A 23,049-nucleotide genomic window follows, 5' to 3' on the forward strand; every position below is an offset into this window, starting at 1 on the left:
GGAAAATGTTGGGAGGTCCTGGAAAAGAAGGAATTGGCCTTGGAAGAGTGGAGAGGGGACAAGGCAGACGGAGAACACAGTGATTTGGCCTAGTAGCAGCTGACCAGACTTGCAGCACTTCCTCATGTTCCTTCTACTGATAAGCAACGTCCCACAGAGAAGCAATGACCAACATCTTCAGTCCCCCACCCCCAGCATCTCTGGGCAGGCACAAAGTGGAAGTGCGTGCATGCGTGTGCACACGTGTGTGTGTGTGTGTGTGTGTGTGTGTGTGTGTGTGTGTCTCCCTCCCCCACCCCAAAACACATCCTGCTGGCTTAGAGGGATACTGTATTTAAAAACAGATGCCTCTTTGGAAACTCACACATTTTAAGTCCTGTAAATCACACATGCTGAGTAAAGTAATTACACTTTCGCAGCACTTCCCCTCAGAGCACAAAGGCAATTCTGGTACTTTGGTAATAAGATAGCACTTTCTGTGCTGTACCTTCTCCCATGGGGCATCAACTCTCCATCTTATAGGTGGGCATAAGAGAAATTTTCACAAAACAGGATTCTGGGGATTCAAAGCAAAACATTTTTTTAATCTTGAGGATTTCTTTTAGGATAATGTTGGCCACCTGCCAGCATATCTACCTGATGACATAAGAATTCAGGAAGAGCAGAGCAGCATCATGAAAAAAATCAACTCATGAGAAATAAAGATTAATTAAAAGTGGAAACTGGCCTCTGACTTATTTTCATAGGCTGGTGAGATGCACCTCAATGCTGAAACTCCCAGATTTCTCCTACCTTTGCAAAATCCTGGGAGCTAACAGGATGGATTGAGCTGGGCTGCTTCGGCATTCCCTTTGCATTTGAAATTTGTGTAACAATACTGTATTACAGCCTGTAATTTGGAACTATCTTCCCAGTGTGACTAGCATTTATGACTGCCATTTCCCTTTTTCCTCCAGTAGTCTACATAATATGCATCACAATGGTTGCAGCAAGGTTAAACCTACGAGAAATACAAACACAAGTTGTTGTTTTCGTAAATTCCTGGACTACTTTTTTCTGTCTTCACCAGCTGACACCTAGCTGTGTGCAGAAAAGGCAGCCAACTTTTAGGAAAGCACTAAATGAATACACTGAAAATATGACCCTCCGAATAGATGACTCTGGGCTCTGGCCAAAGGCTCACTCTAATCTTTTTTCCCCCCAATAAGGTTGAAAAAGAACAAAGTAACTTGGGGGAATTTTTTCTTAAAGTGAAGGCCTTGGAATTAACTGTAAATTTTAGAGAAGAACAATTTCCAGAGACTGTTGATGAAAGCAAAAAAAGTGTATGAGAAACATTATATATACCCAGATTTTTCTAAGCTCCCCCACTCAGGCTTTCAAATGGATAAGTATACGGAACACTATTATGTTATAACTAGGCAGATTATATGCAATACGTTCCTAAATTAAAGAGTGCTTTGAAAAATTCGCTTCAATTTTTCCTGAGAATTTTCAGTTCTCCCCCAACCCAACATTTTTATACACAGCTTCAAATTTTAAGTAAACTTTACCTCTTTTGTTTGCCAACCCTCACAAGGTTTCCTAGGAACCAGGGTCCCACGCCTCTTTGATTTTCTGGGCACGCTCATGCACATTACCCACCTTTTCAATTACCAGCTATATGTTCTTGACTTGTTCTGAAAATCACTTTTCAAGATCAGATCTCTCCTCTGCATTTCAAACCCAACATCGTGACCTCCCAGTTGCCTTCTTTTCTTTCTCTTTCAGACTCTCTATTTCCTACGTCTTCAAATACAACCATCCTCTAGCTAGTTACCCAAAGGAGAAACCGAAGAGGCTTCAGAGACGAAACTCCTAGTCTTCTCTTCCACACAGCTAACAGTTACTAAGCCTCCTGAACACCTCCGGCGTCTCTGCCTCAGTTGCCACCGCCAGCCACTGCCTTACTTTGAAACCAGAACTCTTGCACTACTAGCCTCATAATCTCTCTCAACAACTCTCCCAAAACCTGCTGCTGCACCCCCCTTGCCCACTGGAACATCCCAGAATGCCAGCTCCCTGCTGCACAGCAGCCCAGCTCCCATCAAACGAGAGTCTGATTCCCTGACACGGAAGGCAAGCTCCTCCATGGCGGCCCCCACCAATGCCTCTGTCCTCGGGTTCATCCTTCCTTCCCTTCCTCTCCTGCCATGTCTTGCTTGCTCTCCCCAAAAGGGTCCTTTTAAACCTCTGTATCTTCATATAGAGCCAAACCCTTTGACTGGACCATCTTTTCCCCATCTTAATTGAGACTTAGCTCAAATGTCACCTCCTTTTTAAAGCTTTCTTTGACACCGCTCCATCACCTTCGCTCCTTCTCGCAATGCTGACTGTGTTCCCAGCTTAAACAACTACCTCACTTTGACACAGTGCTTTATTACACCTGTTTGTTTATACAAGGCCATCACCACTAAACTGGGAGAAACAGGAGTAGGAATTACCTCTCCGAGATCTTGGCACCCCCACAATCTGCACATGCAGGCCCCAGTCACTCCACCTCTCCATCCTCCAGTCACCTCCCCAGGCTCATCCTCATCATACCTCTATCAGCTTCTTCCGAGAATGAAATCATGCAACACAAATAAAGTGCTTGGCCAGTACTTGGCATGTACTAAATACTCAAAGTTAGCAATTATTATTTCTTGAGTGAATGGATAAAAAGATTTCTGAAAATTTCATAGAATCAAGTGTTTCAGTATTTTCTTTTTTTTGCTATCAGCAAAAAACGACAAACTGGGCAACTTTATTCTGATAAGCTCTAGCAAGTATGCTTCCTGAGTATGAGGTCAAGCACTCTCTCTCCTGTCCCACCTCACACACAGTGCACTGAACTTGTTTAAAATATTCTCCTGTAGTATACTTTAAAGATGGGGATGTGAGTTCGAGGAGACCTACTCAAGTTACCCCCATACATCAAAGGAGCTGATCCACACCAGCAGACAACATCCTCATATCAACACAGCATCGATTTAAATACCTGGTCCCAGTGGGCCTCAACTCCACTGAGCCATGGGGCCACTTTTGCTACAGCTATTATTAAGGTTCATTCCCCTCATTCCTTCCTAAGTTTTTTCTTTGACCAAAGCAAGCACTGTTCAAGAGGAACATTCGCATTCCCTTTCCCCTACCCCCGGGCAGACACTAAGGTGCCAAACGAAACTGAGCACAAACATTCCAAAGTGGCTGTCACACAGAGCAGGCTTGTTTGGGAACACAGGGAGCGCCATGCTCTTCCACCCAAGCAAGGCTTCCCGAAGCCCTTGTCCAAAAGGTCAAATTAAACCCCACAGCAAAGACCAAATTCTAACGGTGAAAACCCAACTGCATCTCGGAAGGAGCGGGCTCACCCTGGCAGTGGCTGTCACATGGACCAGGCACAATAGCCTGTGTACCCAAATGGAAGCTACTAATGACCAGTGCAAGGAGATCATTTCCCATCCATGCCTCATCTAAATTCCCAGTGGGCAAGGGACCTCAATACTAAAGAAGTGGTGGCTTTTTAACAGCTTACCTATACAAAATCATCTTCACTAACCTCACCAATAAGTATATTTCCTATGTTTATAAGTTATTCATTAAGAATTACAGGTATATACGTGTGTAACTGTGTGTGTGGTACTTACCTAGAGCTGGGGTACTGTCTGAGTGGGTGCTAAGCACCAGGAATACTGTGATAAGGTGATATTATTCTTTTTTTAAAAAAAAAAAATAGTGAGAGAAGGTAATGATCCAGTAGTTAAGTGGAGATAACAGAAAGCAATTTCTACTGGAATTCTGGGGAGAATCATCTCCTTGGCATGGTACATTCCGGTGGTAGGATCCAGAGAAACGGAGGCTGAAACCTGAATCATGCCTTGAAAGCAGCTCAAGCCAGATGAAGAGGAAGCGGCAGTTGAAGCAAATGGTTTGCAGGGTATTGAGGTACATTCGGGCAATCCCGAATGTCAAGTTTGGACTTGATTGTGTGGAGAACAGAGTAGTGCTGAAGGATTCAGAGCATCAGAGGACCCAGCAGTATGGTGTAAGGATGGCTTGAGAAAGCACATTAGAACAAGGTGAGCGCTCAAGATCACTAAAAGGAGGCAGGATAAAGGAATGAGTGAGATAAACACGATAAAGGGCAGACAGGAGAACGGAAGAGGCCCGATTCCTGCAGCAAGGCCCGTGACCAAAACGAAATGTGATCAACCTGATGGTTTTGTGACACCCAGATATCGCGAGGCAATTTAATGAAATAGTCAAAGCAAAAGGACATGTAATTGTTTTCGTTCACATGTGCATTTCAGAAAATTTAGAAAACCCAAAAAACTCACCAGAAAGTAAGTAAAAATTGCCTGTAATCCATCTGATAGTTTTTATTAATATTTGGTTATTTATTCATTTTGAAGAATTGGCATTGCATAGTATAAAACTTTTAAATCAGCTCTTTTCACTAGTGTTATAACACGAGAATTACCTCCTCAATTAAAATGCATTCAGAAGCTGGAAGAGACAAAGTCAGATTCTCCCCCACGGCCTTCAGAGGCAGCGAGGCAATGCCAACACCTTGATTCCAGATTTCTGGCTTCCAGAACCACGAAAGAATAAATTTCTGTTATTTTAAGCTTCCAAAAAAAAATTTATATATATATACACGTATATACATTCTTTAAAAATGTGGCTTTTAATGGCTACATAATATTCTCTTCCAAAATATATACAATGATTTAGCTAGCAATTTCCCTATGTCAGACATACAGTCTTTGTGAATTTTCACTATCGTAAATAACTCTAATTCCCATAATAAATAAATCTTTGTGCATGCTTATTATTTCCTTAGGGTAAATTTCTAAAAATAAAAGTACTGAATCAAAGGGCTTGAACACATTTTGATACCCAGTGCCAAAGTCCTCCCAAAAGTTGCACTAATTTATTATTACTGTCATAACGCACAAGAGTTCCCACTTTATTGCCCCACCAACACTGAACGCATCTGTCCTCAAAGCAAAAATATGAACCTACAAAAACTATATGAAAGCATATCCAAGAAGAAGCTCTAACCACATTCAAACTATCCCAACAAATGCCAAATAAACAAGACTGCATGTGAGCATAAGGGTGTATCAGGGAAATTTTTAAAACACTACTGAAAAAATAACTCAAAAGCACATGCCATACTGGCAATGGTCTTGCAGCATCATTTTACTATGAAGTCACCATACTTTCATCCAAAACACTGTCACCAAATCCTATTCTCTGACTTTGAAATACAAATTTATTGCATTAGATTTGATTTGAAATAACAGAGGCTCCAAACTTGGTTAAACTGTATAAAATTTTCTGTACTTTCCCCAAGTCATAATGTAGATTAATGCTCAACAAAAACCTGAGGTTGCCACATCAACTGACAATGGTACCCTTTCTCTGTGCCAATTATAAGAAACAATTTTCTTCATGACCCCAATATTTGGGCAAAATTACTAAATATTTTAAAAGAAGGAATGTCAGTAAAGATTTGTATTAACTTTTGAAGAACTGTCTTTATGTGATTTCTGTCCAACATCTGCCAAACATCTTTTCGACCGATATTCCAACAATGCCAAGTTTTTTGCTTTTTTAGCTTTATTTTAAGTACAAGAAAATTCACTCAAAGCAATTTAGGGAAAAATTACTGTTTAACACCACTGCTTCAACTTAATAAAATGCATGCCTTTTAGAACTGATTTGCAATCAGCCTGAGAAGCACCCAGTGAAATGGATAAAAGTAAAAATAAGACCAAATTACATATTCCGATTTCCAAAAAGGAAATTTCTATTTTGAAAATTCAGTGACCAAAAATAATTTCTATCTACTAGAAGACAGAAAAAGTGTCACCACATAAACCTTAACTAAGACGAATAATTATAAGTCTATTATTTATATATTAGTTAATTTTAATAAAGTCTGATCCAGTGCAAAATGCCAAAGGTGTTTTAAGAGAACATGGTCTAATTCAAAATTAGAGGCAAATTCTAGGAATTATTTTATTACTACTAATTATTTTATTAATTGTAAAATGATGTAAGAAATGATCTAATGCCCTATACATACATATATATAAGACTTATAAATCTCAGATCCCAATAAGATTTTGACAACTGCTTCTTCTTATAGGACAACTTGCAAAGGAATACATATGTATAGCACACTAGAAGCCAGAAAGCCAGATGTATTATCTCTCTTACAGTTGGCTAGCCAAATCTTAAAATTATTTTTCCTCAAAGTTTTAGACACTACCCAAAGCAGAAGTCTCTGTCCTGTCCTACTTCTCAAAATATTCTACCCCTAAAAAGCAGCAAAAATTCTCCTAGACTGTTCATTCTATACAACTGGAACCAAATAAGTGTTTCAGCATCACTGTTTCAGAGTTAAGCTTCAGAAACTCTCAAACAGGGCTAAAATGTACTGGAAGATAAAAGGAACTCACTGAAGAAAAAGAAACAACTCTTGGATTTTGTAAAGGGGTAGAAAAAGCCTAAATTACCCTGATGATCTACGAAATAAACTATTTTCCCTTAACGATGATTGGACTCACTCTTCCTCGTCAACTCCACCAGAAACTACAACAGAACACATTTTTCCTCTCTTGTCATTATGTGTATATACGTTTTATACGTGTGTGTTCTGTTTACCGGATTCCTCAGCCAAGGCTTTTAAATGTGTTTGAGGAAAAATTGCTGTTCGCTGGGTGGGCAGGGAAAAGGTCCAGTGTGGTGGTTTTGTATACTGCTGAGCACATTAATGGGACTCACCAAATACCATATTTATTTTACTTGTGGCTTTCAGGGTTAGAAAAAAGAGGTTAGGGGTTTTGCAAAAACAAAACCTAAACCCCAAACAGGGAATTAGGACAAAACTACCTGGATTGTTCAGGCCAACTTACCTTCTTTTCCTGAATTTTTAACGTCATAAACCCTCTCTCTTTATGGTCTGTTTTGTACACACCACCTCTTGTAGAACTCGGGTTCTGAAATCTTCCTGTCCTCTTATTTCTAAAATAACAAGTGTCTCGCTAAAATTACTGACACTTCCTAGAGCCACATGCCATTCCCAACTGAAAAGGGACACTATCAGTGCAACAGGGCAGGTCAGAGGCAGTGACTGTCCTGGGATCGCCTTGTACACAACCTCACACTTTAAGTCAAGGTGCCCAGGAACAGGGCAGACAACACTTCCAACCTGGTGGCAGCTAGGCTGAGATGGGTCAAGCAGGAAAACAAGACTTTTCTCTACTCACTTTTATGAAGTTAATTAAGTTATGGTTTTGGGCTATTCAAACCTCTTTTACTACCTACTAAAAGCAAAAAAGAAAAAGCCTTTGGTTTGCCTGATTAACCTTTTCCACTTACAAGTTTTCTCAATTGGGTGAACAGAGAATGATGGTTTCAAGCAACATATTCTTGCCCTTAGAAATAAACAGACTGTCGCTCGAAGTGACACAGAAAGGTTTCTGAAGCAATTATCTTTGTATGTTAGGTGAATTAGTTAAATAGAACAACTCCTTAAAAAAGCAAACTTGTCATCCTTTTTTAAGTTTTATTTCAGTGGTAGGGAAAATAAATAGCAAAGCAGCTAGTAAGGTTCAAGAAAAAAGTGGAACTTGCAATTCAAACGTCCATCGCTTTGAAAAAGAAAAAACGTCAGTGGTATTCCTTCACTCGTAGTTAAAGAACAACTAGCATGTAAACAACACTTTTCAAAATAATAGTTTACAATAAAATGGGCAATTTCCTCAGGTGAAAAGGCAATCTTCTGTTTACTGCAATTCACCTAGGTTGCACTACCACACAACTGTGTTAAGAGAAAAATCTTATTTATTTTGCATTGTTTTGCATGGTCTTGGCTCGCTCCTCTATCTTCCCCATTTAAATAGTTCCCATTTTACAAGTGGACAATGTGTTGAGAGGTTAGAGGTATTAATTAAATCTTCTGCAACGTTTGGTTTCACTATAGGAATTTTAGTTTGCACACAATGTCTCAATAATAATTCCAACATCCTAACAGCTTTAGAGTCAGTTGATCGTCTGTTGACCCTATATATTAGGATGCAATACCTATATATTAGGATACAATACCTTTATAGGTCACATCTGGATGATACTTTCTAGCATCCACACACTCTAAAAGTTTCTTTTAGAATGTTTAAGAACTCAGTTGTGTGGGATCTTAAAAAGTAGGCAAAAAAATAGTGCTTCTTGGACTCCAGATAAGGTACCTGCAGGAACAGAGCCATTTAATAGGATACCACAAAATATCCTAACTACGAAATCCTGAAACGTTTGTTCGGGAGTTCCCTCCTACATTTGCTGAATTTTGTTTCCACCGAAGGAACGCTCCGCAGCCGCAACATTTTAATCGCAATTACGGACGCACCACATAAAATTTACGCTCAGAAGTCAAAGTCCTATTAAAACAGTCTCGATGCTCATTTGGAGAATTTTTAGTTTTAAACTCTTTTATTCTGTTCCCTATAACCGCTACGCCCCTAAATCTGCAAAACTTAATCACCCAGGTTCGGGGTCTTTGACTCATCAGGGAAGAATGCGGCTGATTAGTTATCTATTAATCCAAAATGCCTCGGCTGGAAAGAGATTTCACCAAGAACTTTTAACGCTGAAAGGGAGGGGGCAGGAAACAGAAGGTGTCTTTTAACGAGAACTTTCCTCTAGTTTCTTCCTTAAACCACACACACAAACGCACCCCACGACTCCCAGCCTCAGACGCAGAACTAAATCCTGACCCTCCAGGTCCCAATCATCTGAGGTCATCCAGGAGTCAGCTCTCGATTCCGCTTTTAAAATCCCGGACAAACAAAGCTGCGCGTTCTACTTACAAAACTCTCCGAAAAGTCCTGCAAGTTACGCAATTTTAGGCACGCAGACGCGCGTGGACCCACAAAAACAGCCTCATCCGAAGATACACCCTCCCGGGGCCACAGTCCGGGGCTGTGTCTCGGGGCAAGGACGATCCCAGCCCCTCGACTGCGGCGCCCCCTCCCCGGCGCGCAGCCCCGCGCCCCGCCGGCCCCGCACTTTGGAGAAAGCCGGCGGCTTCCGTCCCCACCACCGCACCAAGCCACTCCGTACCTCTTCCTCCTGAAGGTTGGCCTCGTTCGGGGTGTTCTCCTTCTCGGCTTTGCCGCCGTTGTTCATCTTCCCGGTCCTTCCTCGCCGGGCAGGGCTGGGGCGCGGGGCTGGGCGAGGCGCGCTCGCCCGCTGTTCCCTCCCCGGGCGCCGGGTCCCTCGGGCGGGCGCCGCGGGCTACGGGGGCTGGAGCCGGGGCAGCGGCGGCTGGGGCGCGGGCTCCCGCGGCGAGACGGCGGCGGCGGGCGACTCAGGAAGTGCGAGGGAGAGAGACGGGGCAGGGCGAGGCGGGCGCGGCGGACGGAGACGGGGACGGAGACAATCGGGACCCGGGAGGGAGACCTGGAGCGGGAGGGCGGGCGCGAGGGAAGGAAGGAAGCAAGGAAGGATGGGGCGAGGGCGCGCGTCCCAGGACGGAGCCCGGAGAGTTGGGGATGTGGCCGAGTAGGGGCCGGGGGCGGCCGCTGCCCTAGCGTAGGAGCTGCTGGAGGGAGGGGGCGAGGGGTGCCCCGAGAGGAAGAGGAAGAAGAGGAGGTGCGGGGCGCGGGCCGCGGCTGGGACGCTGGGACCGGAGAGCCGCTGAGTGCGCGCTCCTGGCAGGCTCTGGGAAGTACGGGATCCAAGCAGCTCCCTTTCTCTCGCCTTCCTCCCTCCCTTCTCCCCTCCCTCGCCTCCTCCTCCTCCCTCCGCCCTCCCTGGACGTGGGCTGCAGGCTTGCGCCCGGAGGGACTGGACGCGGGCCGGCGAAGCCCCCCGCGGGAGGAGGGGCTGCGCCGAGGGCGGCCGCCCCGGGCCGGATGGCGCGCGCCGGGGAGGGGCGGCGGGCCGCGGGCGGAAGCGGCCGACCCCAGCCCCGACTCGGCGGTAGGTCGGAGGGCTGGGGCCCAGGGGGGGAGGGAAGGAGGTCGGCTCCACCGGCTCGCTCGGCCCCTGGGGGCCCTGGCGGACCAGCGGGGCCCGAGTTGGCCAACTCGCGTGGCGGTGCGCACGAGCCTGGAGAGGGGCTTCGGGGAGCCAGGCCCCGCCAGCGCGACCCCCGGGAGGGGTGATGCGCTACTTTGGTTGGCTTCCTTTTCACGAGGGATTTGCACCCCTGTCCCTAAGCCTACCTCTCCTCTTCAGTACCGCTTTCGACCCATTTCTTCCCTTCCTAGTCGGCAACTTTAAATGACAGGATGGCCAGAACTCGAGTGACATCGAGGGGCAGCCCGCTCCGGGCCGGCTTTTTCAGGGCACAGCATCAAAGCCCTCTCGAACGCCGGGTCCTCCGAGACCTCTGCAGCCTCCCCACCGCCGGCTGTGGCGCTCTCTCCGCTGGGCTTCCCGTGGCCCCTGTTCAGACTCTTCTCTCTGCCCTTATCACACTGTTCTGGAATTATTTGTTTACCTGGCTGTCTTCCTCACTCTTCTGGGAGATCCTTCCTGGAAGACAAGACCGTGCCCTGTTTTTATCTTTTAATCCCACGGCTTTTTAAAAACGCTACCTGGTATATAGTAGGCACTCAATAAATACCTGTTGGCTAAGGGAATATTTCTCACTGCAAGTCCAACTGGAGGCCAATACAGACGATCTTGAGAGGGTCAAAGCAGCTTAGAGAAGAAAGGGGTCTCAGGTGACCTCTGGGAGGTCAGCGTACAACGCTCTTTGATGCACCAACCTCTGAAGGACTGCACGGTTTCCGTGTCCTCGGCTGTGGAATGGGAGTAGTTATATTTATCTCCAGGAGTTTGCTATTAGAGGATTATTATAAGTTGATAGCACTATAGCACCTAGCGCCCATTCTTGCCCAGTTTAAGTTTACAATACATGGAGGCTAACATTTTTGTTAAGAAAGTTTGCATTTTTCCTGAGCCACAGGGAGCTTTCCCAATACTGTATCATTTCAGCTTTTCAACGTGACTGCTATGAACACATAAATTTAAGGCTCCATATATCAGTAGGTTCTCCCTCACTTCTGACTCCCAGGAATTCTCTCTCACAGCATGCCGTTCCTTTCCCACACAGCACCAGCCACAATTTCTAATTATTTACTTGCCTGCTTCACTGTTAGTCTCTTTTCCCCCCACTAGACATTCTTTACCCTATACTGGTTTAAGTGCTGCTGGGAATGGGGTGGGGGTGGGAATTGAAGATAAGGCCCCTGCTTTTAAGGAGTTTCAAGTGGTGTTGTGGAGACGAGATACCCAAAACAACTCCGGGGCAACATAGTCGCAGATCCTGGCTCAAATTTTGGAAAGCAAAGAGAATATTTGCTTTAAGAGCATTGTGAAGAGAAAAACAGTTAGTGATACGTGGATTTACATGTTGGGTTTTTCTTATGGGGGAGGTCTGAAGATTTTGATAAAGATTTAATTGCTGCCATGATGTCATTTCTCTGTATGGGGAAAAAAAATAAGGTGTATCCTGGATGAGAATAAACCAAGAGTCTACTGAAATTGCAACTGGAGCTCAGAAGAGGCAAGGACTGCAATTAATCTGGAAACTTGGACAACCCTTTCCACTTCAGGTCCTCCATCAGTTATGTGAGGAACCAGGAGGGGGCGATGTCTTCTTAGGCAATGGCTGAGTGGTGGTCTTGGGCCCCTGTGCTGACCAGTGACACCAGCACTTGGCCCTCCTTGGCCATTCTTGCCAGTTCCTGAATACACTCCACAGAAAGGCATTGTCCTCCTGGAGCTTGGCAAAAGCCCAAGAAAGATGACAATTGATCTAGTCATTGATGGTTCCAGTCAGACTCCCCTCATGAGTAGGTGGAAGATGTGTGATTCCAGGGTACTGAGAGAACCTCCCCCACCTCTACCCGCAGAAGTGTGCCTTAATCCCAAACATAGAACACGATTCCTTTGTCTTTAAGCCAAGCTGGCACTGTGTCCTTGTTAAAAGTCAAATACCTCTGGAATGAAAAATGAGAATAAGTTCCATGAGAGGATCCTTGTCTGGTGTGTTCATTGTGTTTCCCAACATCCGGACAGTGCCTAATACACAGCAGGCACTCGGTAATTATGTTTGAATGAATGAACACATTGAGTCTTATCAGTTATTGATTCCTGGGCTTGAATGACATTATCAGCTCCTCCCAAGACCCTGCAGGAGGGACTGAATTAGTAGAGGCATCTTGGGATGAAGAGCCACCACAGGGGCACCAGGCAGATTTACGGTGGTGGTCTTTAGTGGTTGTTTTGCAGGGGGGAAACCCTAGATAGAGAGCTTGCACAGATGGGACAACATCAAGCAGCTGGTAATAAAGCAGAGAGATCTAGAACATGTAGTCTGTGGTGAGCATGAAATTCAGGGCGTTTTCAGAAAAGTGTATGGGGCTGGGGAAATACACCAGGAAAAGAAGAAGTCCTATTTTGTCCTTTCCATGAAAAATGGTTTAGCCTTATTTGGAAGAACAATAAAGTCATGTTGCCAACAAAACTCAGTGAAAATCTGTAAATAGACTTTATTTATAAAATTTTGTGAGTGAGCGGAAAGAGTTTGACTGTGTTGGGGGTGAGGGGAATGTCCCTTCATTCAGGATATAATGATCTTTATGACCAGTTTACTGCTTCAAAGAAAGAAAGTTTCAAAAGTCAGAGCTCCTCCGTGACAATAGTTTCCAGGCATGCTAGGAGATATAAGACTACAAAGGGATTTTCTATCCTAGAAAAAAAAGGGCTAAGGACCAAAAAATCTGCTCCCCCCCTGCCTACCACTTTGCCACATTTCTCCTGGCCTATCAGGTGACATCCTAGGTGGAAAGGGAAATATTGTCTGCACCTGTAGTTTTCATTGCTCATCTCTGTTTCTCTGGCTCTGTTAATTTTGAGGCTTAACTTAAGAAATCCAAAACTATAATTATGTGTTACATGTTTGTCTCTGGGATGTGCAGACAGTAAAGGTCTATTCTGAGGCAATGGGCATGGCTTGGGCTCTGTACTCATGTTAGCACTGCGGCAGAAAGCTGCAGTATCTACCACCAGTGTTGTGATGGTCTGTTGACTCTTCTGCATCCTCTGCTGGACTGAAAAAGTTCTTCAGGCCGGTGGCTGTGTTATATTGGTTTTCGTCATCCTTAACACTTCTTGCTCCCTCACCCCACCCCCACCCACCTCCAGGCTATCATCATCTTTGCCTGATTTTGTTTATTTATTTTTATGCCTAAAAAACAAACAATGTAGTACTTACCATCTTAACCACTTTTAAGTGTACAATGCAGTAGTGTGGCGTATATTCATGCTGTTGTGCAATAGCCTCCAGATTTTAACCCCCTAAATAATTCTGAGTTCAATCACTTCCCTCCAATCATTTCTGGAAGCCCACATAGCCATGTGAGGAGAATTAAGTCCCCGGCTTACAGCCCTTGCTGAGCTCTCAGCCGACAGCCAGTACCAGTGGCCAGCCTTGTGAGTGACGTACCTTGGAAGTGACGTACCTTGGAAGTGAATACCCCAGCTCTAGGTGAGCTGCCTCAGCTGATACCACATGGAAGAGAGATGAGCTGTCTTCACTGAGTGGTGCCCAAATGGCAAAATTGTTAGCCAAAAGGTGAATGCTGCTGTTTTAAGCCACTAGGTTTTAGGGTGGTATGTTATATAGCAATAGATAACCGAAACATAACTGCTTACCGAGAAGTCGGGTCCTGCTGTCACAGAAATCGAAAACACGTGGCAGTGGCTTTGGGATCAAGTAGAAGACGGAAACTGGAAGAACTCTGAGGAGTCTGTGAGTAAGAGCATTAAAGGACAATCAGAGTATTGTTATTGCAGGCTGGAGAAAAGGGGACTTCATTTATGTAGCGGAAGAACAATTAGCTAAACTGGCTTGCTATTCCATGAAAGACAGAAAAGATACCTAATGAACATGTGCATCTGGCTAAGGCGATTTTTGGATAGAATGTTGAAAGGGTTGAGTGGTTTCTTTTTTTAAAATTTTATTTTACTTTATTTTTTTTGTGAGGAAGATTGTCACTGAGCTAACATCTGTGCCAATCTTCCTTTTTGCTTGAGGAAGATTGTTGCTGAGCTAACATCTCTGCCAATCTTCCTCTATTTTAGTGGAATGTCTCCACAGCATGGCTTGATGATGGTGCTAGGTCTGTCCGTGCCCGGGATCCAAACCCATGAGCTCCAGGCCACCGAAGTGGAGCACGTGAGCTTAACCACTATGCCACCAGACCAGCCCCTGAATGGTTTCTTTTAGATGCTTATGATATAGTACCAGACAAGTGAGATGAGCTAAGAAAAAAAAAAGAACTCTTCTGTTTTCAATCAGAGTTTAGAAGAAACATAAAGAAGCCAGGACTCGTTGGATATGAAATAAAACTATTTCTCATTCCTAGCTTCTCCAGAGGACAAACTCTCAGAATATGAAATGGCTTAGGGGCAAAGGTCAAATCCAGGATGCTATCAGGAAAATATGGCCTTAGGAGAAAGTTCAAGGCAAGGATGTGGCTAGAAGACCCTGTGGTATGCAGCCTCTACCATGGCCCCCAGGATCCCTACCTCCTAGTGTTCAAGCCCTTGGATAATCCCCTCCCCTTGAGTGTGGGCTGGACCTAGTGACTTGCTTTTCATGAATAGAGCATGGCAAAAGTGATGGATATCACTTCTGAGATTAGATTACAGAGCAACCCGGGCTCCCATTTTACACCCTCTCTTGCTCTCTCACTTGCTGCCCTTGATGGAAGCCAGCTGCTATGATGTGAGCTGCCCTGTGGAGAGGCCCATGTGGCAAGGAAAGGTGGAGGCCCCCATCCAAGAGCAGCAAGGAAGTGGGGCTTTCAGTCCCACAACCTAGAAAGAACTGAATCCCACCAACAACCATGTAAGCTTGGAAGTGGATCCTTCCTAAGGGCAGCCCTCAAGGAGACGTGTTACGGACTGGATGTTTGTATCCCCCTCAAAATTCATATTATGAAGTCCTACCCCCCAGTGTGATGGTGTTAGGGCCTTTGGGAGGTAATTAAGTTTGGATGAGGGCTGAGAGTAGAGTCCCCATGATGCGATTAGTGCCCTTATAAGAAGATAAAGAGAGAACAGAGCTTCCGCTCTCTACCACGTGTGAGGATATGGTGAGAAGGTAGCCATCTACAAGCCAGGAAGATGGCCCTCACCAAGAATCAAACTGGCTGGCACCTTGATCTTGGACTTCCCAACCTCAAGAACCGTAAGAAATAAATGTCTGTTGTTTAAGCCAACCAGTCTATGATATTTTGTTATGGTAGGCTGAATTGACTAAAATTGAATTGACACCTTGCTTTCAGCCTTGGGGAGACCTTGATGCAGAGGGACCCAGCTAAGCAGAACCTCGGATTCCTTACCAACAGAAACTATGAGATAATAACAGACTCTTGTTTTAAGCCATTAAGTTTTAGGGTAACTTATTATGCAGCAATAGATAAGTTGACACCCCAGAAAGATTTAAGTTATTACCTCACAGAGCCTTTCAACTGGACAGTAAGTCTTCTAAGAATCTAAATGGAGTTGCCCCACAATAGCCTCACACTGGCCCAAGGTGGAGAAGGGGCCTGCCTTGGCAAGAAATAGGAGTATGGCTTTTGCCTAAGGGAGATGATTATAACTTGAAGTATAAGAAACCTACGGCTTTTTAAGGATCTCTACTAGCTTGCACTGAAATAGGCAGATGCTGTTCATAATGAATAGAGGCCTCTGGACCTTCAACTTTACAGGCAGGAAGCAGGCTGAAGAAGCTACTTATCTGTAATTATAGGCTGTCTCCAAAAGGGAAGATGACTCAAGATGGAGCAAAGAGCCACTGAGAATCATTGCCAAAGAGCAGGAGTGGGCTGAATTAAGGAATTGGCGTCCTTTGACTGGTTGGATTTCAGAATTGCTATGGACCACTTCCCGGTCCCTCTCACTTTCTCCCCTTTTTGAATGGGAGTGTCGATTATAGGTTCTCTGTCCCTACCTTATTGTTAGATGTTGGATGTGTGAGAGACTGATACTTTGTCTCTTTAGTTCACTGCTCTTCAGATCAAGAGAAACCATGTCTGAGGAGCTGTAGTCAAGGAGCCACATCTGCACATGGGACCTGTTAGATTGTCAATGTCCTAGACCAGGAGTTGGCAAACTTTTTCTGTATTGGGCCAGACAGTAAATATTCTAGGCTTTGCAGGTCACATGTGTGATCTCTATCACATATTCTTCTTTATTTTCACTTTTTATAACCCTGTGAAGATATAAAAACCATTCTTATCTCAGGGGCTGTACAAAAATAGTCCGCAGGTCAGATGTGGCCCCCACGCTGTGGTTTGCTCACTCCTATTCTAGACTATGAACTGATGTATAATGGGATGAGATATTTTGATATCTTAGGGGAGGAGATAAGTGTGTTTTACATATGACAGGGAGATGTACTGTTGTGGCCATAGGGTGGATGGTGGTAGCTAGTCTTTAAACATAGCGGCAAATAACTTCATCTTTTTGTAAATGCATGCCACTCCTGACCTCAAGAGTTAGAGCTTATGTGCCCTCCTCTTGAATCTGAGCTAGGCCTGTTTCTGCTTTGATGAATAGAACATGGAGAAAATGACATTCTAGGAATTCTGAGCCCAGGCATTAAAAATTTCTGGCAGTTTCTATTTTCTCCCTCTTAAAACCCAGTTTTCATGTAATAAGAAAGCATAGTCACCTGGAGGGGCCCACATGAAGGAAATTCAAGCCCTGGCCACACCACCCCCACAGCTTTATCTGAGCTCCCTGAAATGGCCAGCAGTGGCCAGCCACCAGCCTTGTGAATGAGCTATCATAGAGGTAAATCCTCTGCATTGAGACACCCCAGCTGACCCCACATGGAGCAGAGACAAGCTGTCTTCTCAGAACACTGCCCAAATTGTAAATATACTTGTAAGCAAATAAATGATCATTGTTTTAAGCCACTAGGTTTTAGGGTGGTTACTTATGTAGCAATAGATAATGAAAACACTGGAGGAGGGAACAATGTAAGCCAGACTCTGGAAACCAGAGAGCACTGGGCATTTTCAAGATTTAGCAAGTACAGTAACCATTGACACAATATCTATAAAACAACAAAGATCACAAATGCCATTTCCAACATATACTTTTCCTTCTAAAAGACATTAAGTAGAATTGCAAAATATACGTGGTCCCTTCAGAACCTTAATAAAATTTGCTGAATACATGATGATGAGTAGAAAACAACAAAGCCAGATTGAGGTATGGCTGTGGGGCAGTTGACAAACCGTGCTTATGATCAAGTGACTTTTCCTTTCGCCAAGTTTATAGTGTATGTGATTTGAATTTGTGCTTCAGGAAAATAATAAATTAGTAAATGTCTCCGGCCTTTTGGAGAGTCACTTATAAACCATCAAAACTCAAATGCTAAATTTAAAGTTTTTAAATGTCTACCTTGCCTCACTTACCTAAAATGTACAGAACCTATAGTGAGTGTTAGGAGATAAGGGTGAAGATTTGGTTCATTTAGTCATTATTTAGGGGTTTTTCTTCCACTCTTAAGAAAGAAATGTTCGGTGACTAATGAGGTAGATTGTGTAAGAGAAGACAGGAGATAGGAAACAGTGACATTGAATGGCCAATGACAAGCAGTGAAAAAATGATGGAAATGAAAGCCATTTCCAAGGAGGAAGCTACATCATTTGACAAATGATTGACTGTAGGAGCTAAGGGAGAATAAGTCATCTGACCTAATGGCCAGGTTTCAAGGCTTCAAGGATTTGGTGATGCCAACTTCCAAAAAGAAAAACAGATGTCCGGAGAAGACCTGGTTGTATGGATAGATGAGTTCAGCATCAGGCATGTGGTTTGTTAGTGTCAGGATCATGCTGAGTGTTGGAAAATGAGTCTGTAGCCCAGAAGAAATAAGAGATAATACGTACCCTGGGGGCCATCGGAGCTGAAACAATGACAGGTTGGAGACTAGAATCTTAGGAAATATCTATGCTTAGGACAAGGAGAAAGACTAGCCAGAAAAGAGACAGACCAAGCAGACAGATCTAAGAGGAGACCAAGCACACTAATCAAAATGATAGGAGCCAACAGCATGGAACAGGGGACCCTGCTACCAGCTTCACATGGATTGTCACATTTTATTGTTTGAAGATGGCAGGTTAAACATACACATTACTATCCACTCTGTTCCAAAACCTCTCATAAAAACACAGAAAGGATTTGTTGTTGTTGTCATTATTTTAAGACGTAAATTAACAAAGATAAAGAGAATGAAAGAAAATAGCAATAAAATTTGGGAAGCTGCAAAGCATATAGATAGATACTGAGAAAAGTAAATCCTAAGCCTAATGGGAGAAAATTGAGAAGCAACCTTATGCTGAAGAATCCCCAAAAGGCTCAAGCCTTGACAGCAACCGGCACCTCGGAAGTGAGAGTGAAAATGGGGCTGTAACCTGGAAGACTGCTCGAAAAGAAAGTGGTTTGTACTTAGTACCTAGATTCCTCTCTCTCTCTCTCTCTCTCTCTTTTTTTCACATTTTATTGTTAAGATTTTAAATTTCTCCCCTCATTTTAGGACTAAGCAACAGGAAAAAGAAAAACAGGCATTGCTTTATTTTCATTGGAAGTTTATTTCTCTTCGTATGAAAAAGAGTTATGAAATCAGCTTACGTATAAAATAAATATATAAAATTTTAAGAGGCAAAAAACATGAGTAATTAGGGAAGATAAGCATCAGTGGCTGAAAAGTTGCAAAACTAGATCTTTGTGTGTGTGTGTGTGTGTGTAACTTTAGGCTTCCAGTAATCTTAAGCATTACTGTCATTTTCACCCTAAGTGACCCACTTTAAAATGTGTGCCTTTCTTGAGTATGACTAATTTCTGTAAAAGTAAACTGGATATTCTCCAACTGAAAAGGTTCAAAACTAGTGGCTGGATATATTCGTCTTGGTCCAGTATGTTCTTTGAACAGTTTGTTTCAACTAATCTATTAGTTGGTTTAATTGTTTTAAGTTTGGTTTTTATCAATTTTTAACATATATTTTAAATGGCATCATTTTACACTAATACTCTATACCTGCTTTTTCAATCAAACACATATTATGAATATTTATCCATATCAAGATTTCTAGGTTTTTCCTATCTCATAATTTCTGAAGTTTTGTAGAATTCCACTGTGTGTGCACAAGTTCTATATGGGTGGACATTTAAGTTGTTTCAGTTTTTAATATTAAACAATGCTGTGGTGAACATCCATTTTTGTACATTGCCTAATTATTTTCTTAGAATATATTCTAAAGAATTACTAGGTTAGATGGTAGGCACATTTTAAATGTTAATATTTATGGTTAGAAAGTTTAGATAATTTACTTCACTCCTATAGTATATGACAGTGCCCATTTCATTACAATATTCCCAACATCGGAGAAATCAGATTTGCCAATCTGTTGGTGAAAAATGATAAAATATTATTCTTTTCATTTGCATTTCTTGATGGTTCCTTCGAGGGGCTGACCATCTTTTCATTTGTTTATGAGCATTTGGAGCCGCCTGTCATGTCTTTGGCTCTTTTCTAGTGGGATGTTTGCCTTTTTCTAATAGATCTTTGAAATTATTTTGCTTTCCATATCCTACTGCTCATTCACGTGTTCCAAAGATAGGACTGCTAGGTTCTTCAGGACTAATAGGTTCTTCAGATACAAGAATGAACAAAAGAGACACAAATCCAGCTTACATAGATTAGACAATTTGTTAAGTAGTTACAATGAAGTGGAATATGTGCTATAACAAAGTTCATTTTCTAGGGACTTCATAAATGTGGCAAATACATACTCTGGGTGGTCAGTAGAGGCTTCTAGAAGGAAGTGACAATTCACTGAGTCCTAAAGGATGAGCAGTAGTGCCAGTTAAAGTAGGAGTGGAGAGGGTTCCAGTCATAAACTAGCCTTAAGGGAAGAGAGAGAATTTTTTGTCTAGAGAGTTGAAAAAACTGAAGAGTGCAAAAAGTGAGAGATGAGCTTAGAGAGGTAAAGAGGGGCCAGGTTATTAAGAGTTTAAGACCTGTACGAGTTATAAGAAGTAGCAGATTTTATCCTAAGGCAGTAATAAAATGTAGTCATTAGAAGGCTTTCAGCTGCAAGTAACAACAACAACAAAAATTTTGACTAAAAGTTATTTAAACAAGGACAATTTTTTTAAAATGTCACAGTGAGAAGTGTGGTCCCTGGGTTGGTTCGTGTTTCCACTCTGCCATTCTCAATGTGTGTGATACCTCTTCTTATGGTCTCATATCTCCCCGTATAGTCCCAAAATAGCTGTAGCAATTCCAAGCATCACATCCTTACACAATTGTGTTGAATGGCCTGGAAAATGTAGGCAGAGTCCGTGTTAACAGGAAGGAAGGTCTTTTCCAGAAGCCTCTAGCAGAATTCCCCATCTCTCATTGGCCAAAACCAGATCACATGGGAACCCCTAGCTGCACTGAATGCTGGGAAAGTGAGCATCTGGCATTTCACCCTCTGTGATGGGATGTGGCTTCCTGCAAAGAAGAAAGGGAAGAGTCATAGCTATTGGGTAGGAAAGCAGCAGTGTTGTTCTCAGCATTTGAAGAGTTTTGAGCAAACAAGTGAAGTGATCAGATTTACGTTTAGTTCTGTATTCCTCCAGGTCTTCTTGACCCTTTCACTTCACTCTGAATTACCCACCATCCTCTACTCTCAGCCACCACTTCTCCATCTAGTTCTCCCAATATTTTTTCAAGCATAATAAGCTCATTTTTCTACAACAACTCTGAACATTCATTACTCTGATTTAATTCTGATATAATCACCGAAGACAATTCTAACTGTAGCATTTGACATGAATACTTCAGATAGTGCCTTAGTTGATCTAAAAAATGTTTTAAAACAACTAATATTTTGGATTTCACGTGTGCTCAGGTACGCCTGGTATTGCCACTGGTATGTTAACCAAAACTTTCTTGCTTTCCATTATTAACATGAGAAAATAAGACATTTTCTTAGATTGTGTGCCTGGCACATAGTCAATAAATATTTGTAGAATGAATAGCTTTTAAGCAATAGTCTCTAATCCATGTCTTTACTTCACCATCTTTAAAAAAAATGAGAGTAAGCATATGAATTTTGCTGGAATATTCATTGACTTTTAAAGACTAAATAGTGGCATTGCCTCATCTGACACTCCCGTTATATCTACTATGCCATATTTAAAGCATGTGAAAACCATTACAGGCAGACTTGGCTAGATGATTCTTTTTTTAACCATGATGCAAATCCCACTGAATTGTCTTTCAAGTTTGATGCCACATCAGTTAAGCATTCTAGAAAATGTTTTTTGAAAAGCACTATTTGTTCTGAAGCTGTCTGGAATTTATTTCATGAGTGCTGATCTTGACTTTTTGCTGACCAGAGATAATCAGACTTGCTGTCATAGGTTCTGGACTATAACCTGGTCTGATTCAATCAATTTTGTCTGCATCTTGAATGTCAGTCTGAACTGAACAAGAGCCAGTCAAGAAATATGGAGGAATGTATATGTGGAGGCCATGAAAGAAAGTTTATACTTCAGCTTCTGTAACGTAATCACTAACAAACATTTTAAGCACCTGTTGATACTTCCAATAAAAGTTAAATGTTTTAGAAATGAGTTACATATGAGTACTTTATATTAGCTATTATTGAATGAATGGGCTTCTTGAACTATATATGATAAGGTATGAACAGTGGTTTCAGATCATGGAGTTACTGCTTTATGTTGATTTGTGATTCTTTCAAATGAGCCTGATGTCACGGAAATTGCAGCAAATTTAGAGATAGGGCATCCACGTTGAATCCAAGCTGTACACTTGTAAGTCTCAACTTTGGGGAAGGCATTTCATCTTGCTTAGATGTGGTTTCCTTATTTGTAAAATTGGACTAGTGACAATAGCTTACCTCTTGCTCAGAGATGTTGTCAAAACATATATGAGACAGTACACATATTTCTTTTAACAGAAGGGCAAACATAAGCTAGGACATAAGTTGCCAGTCTGTAAGCTCCTTGACTGATACGCTTGCACACGACCACATGAAATAAACTTGCCATAAGTGCTGTCTCTACAATATGTTGTGCGATGCTAAAATGGAGCCTGCTTCTCTGCAGATTAACTCAACTAAGGGCATGGTGTGCTTCTTCCATTTTTATGATGAAATACAGACTTCCTATTAAAAGATGTATCCTTTATTTGAAAAGGTTGAGTAGGACCACTCTGAAAAAAAAAAAAAAAAGATTTCCAGATGGTTAAATTTAGATCTGCAGCCCATTCTGAGAATATCCTCTGGCTCTAGACCCACAGTACTATATATATATATATATTTTTTTTGTACCATATTTTTTATTGGATTTTGAACTGCATGCAATTTCTTCACTTTAGACTCTTGCTTTTCGCTATGTAGTTGTTTGTGAGATAATGCAATAATCTCATTGACCTTAGGTCTGCTTCCTTTTCTGTTTGATCTATTTCTGTTATGTTTGCTAATTAATACAAATTTTATTTGCTGAAATATTCCCACTAAAATCCTGTGCAAGAAATATTATATTTTACAGTCATAAGAGCCCTCTTTTCTTCTTTCATTAAAAGACTCTTCCTTCATCCATTTACCACAAAGAAGAGGTTATTTGAACATTCTGTCTTGTTCCCTCATCTGACTATAAATTTGTCACTCTTCCGGCTTTCTTCTGCCTATGTTTTTTTTTCTTTTTACTTTTTATTTTGAAATAATCCAAACTTACAGAAAAATTGCAAGAATAGTACAGGGAATTCCCATAGACTGTTCACCCAGAGACACTATCAGGTTTCACCAACTGTCTCAATAATGTCCTTTAAAACAAAAGGATCCAATCCAGGATCACACGTTGTTATATGTGTACGTGTACTGTTATGTCTCTTTAGTTTCCTAAATCTAGAATACT

General features: G+C 42.4%; 1 protein-coding gene and 1 long non-coding RNA gene across 15 annotated transcripts in view; one reads left to right on the forward strand and one right to left on the reverse strand.

Annotated features, from left to right (window-relative positions):
* RBPMS (RNA binding protein, mRNA processing factor) overlaps window positions 1–10,445 on the reverse strand; it is a 172,248-nt gene extending 161,803 nt beyond the window's left edge. For 10 of the 14 annotated variants that reach the window (XM_070252732.1, XM_070252740.1, XM_070252726.1 and 7 more), the window contains exon 1: window positions 9,148–9,782. In XM_070252732.1, the coding sequence (XP_070108833.1) occupies window positions 9,148–9,213 (66 nt within the window). In that variant the 5' untranslated portion in view covers window positions 9,214–9,782. Of the gene's footprint in view, window positions 1–6,944; window positions 7,124–9,147; window positions 9,826–10,253 lie in introns of those variants that run through there. The other 4 variants (XM_070252731.1, XM_014736587.3, XM_070252728.1 and 1 more) reach the window with 4 other exon arrangements.
* Window positions 8,940–23,049, forward strand: part of LOC138920964 (uncharacterized) — a 78,891-nt gene continuing 64,781 nt past the window's right edge. The window contains exon 1 of the long non-coding RNA XR_011433088.1: window positions 8,940–9,162. This is a non-coding gene — a long non-coding RNA (uncharacterized lncRNA). The remainder of the gene's footprint in view (window positions 9,163–23,049) is intronic.

The sequence above is a fragment of the Equus caballus genome, chromosome 27 (assembly GCF_041296265.1).
Source record: "Equus caballus isolate H_3958 breed thoroughbred chromosome 27, TB-T2T, whole genome shotgun sequence".
Lineage (NCBI taxonomy): Eukaryota > Metazoa > Chordata > Mammalia > Perissodactyla > Equidae > Equus > Equus caballus.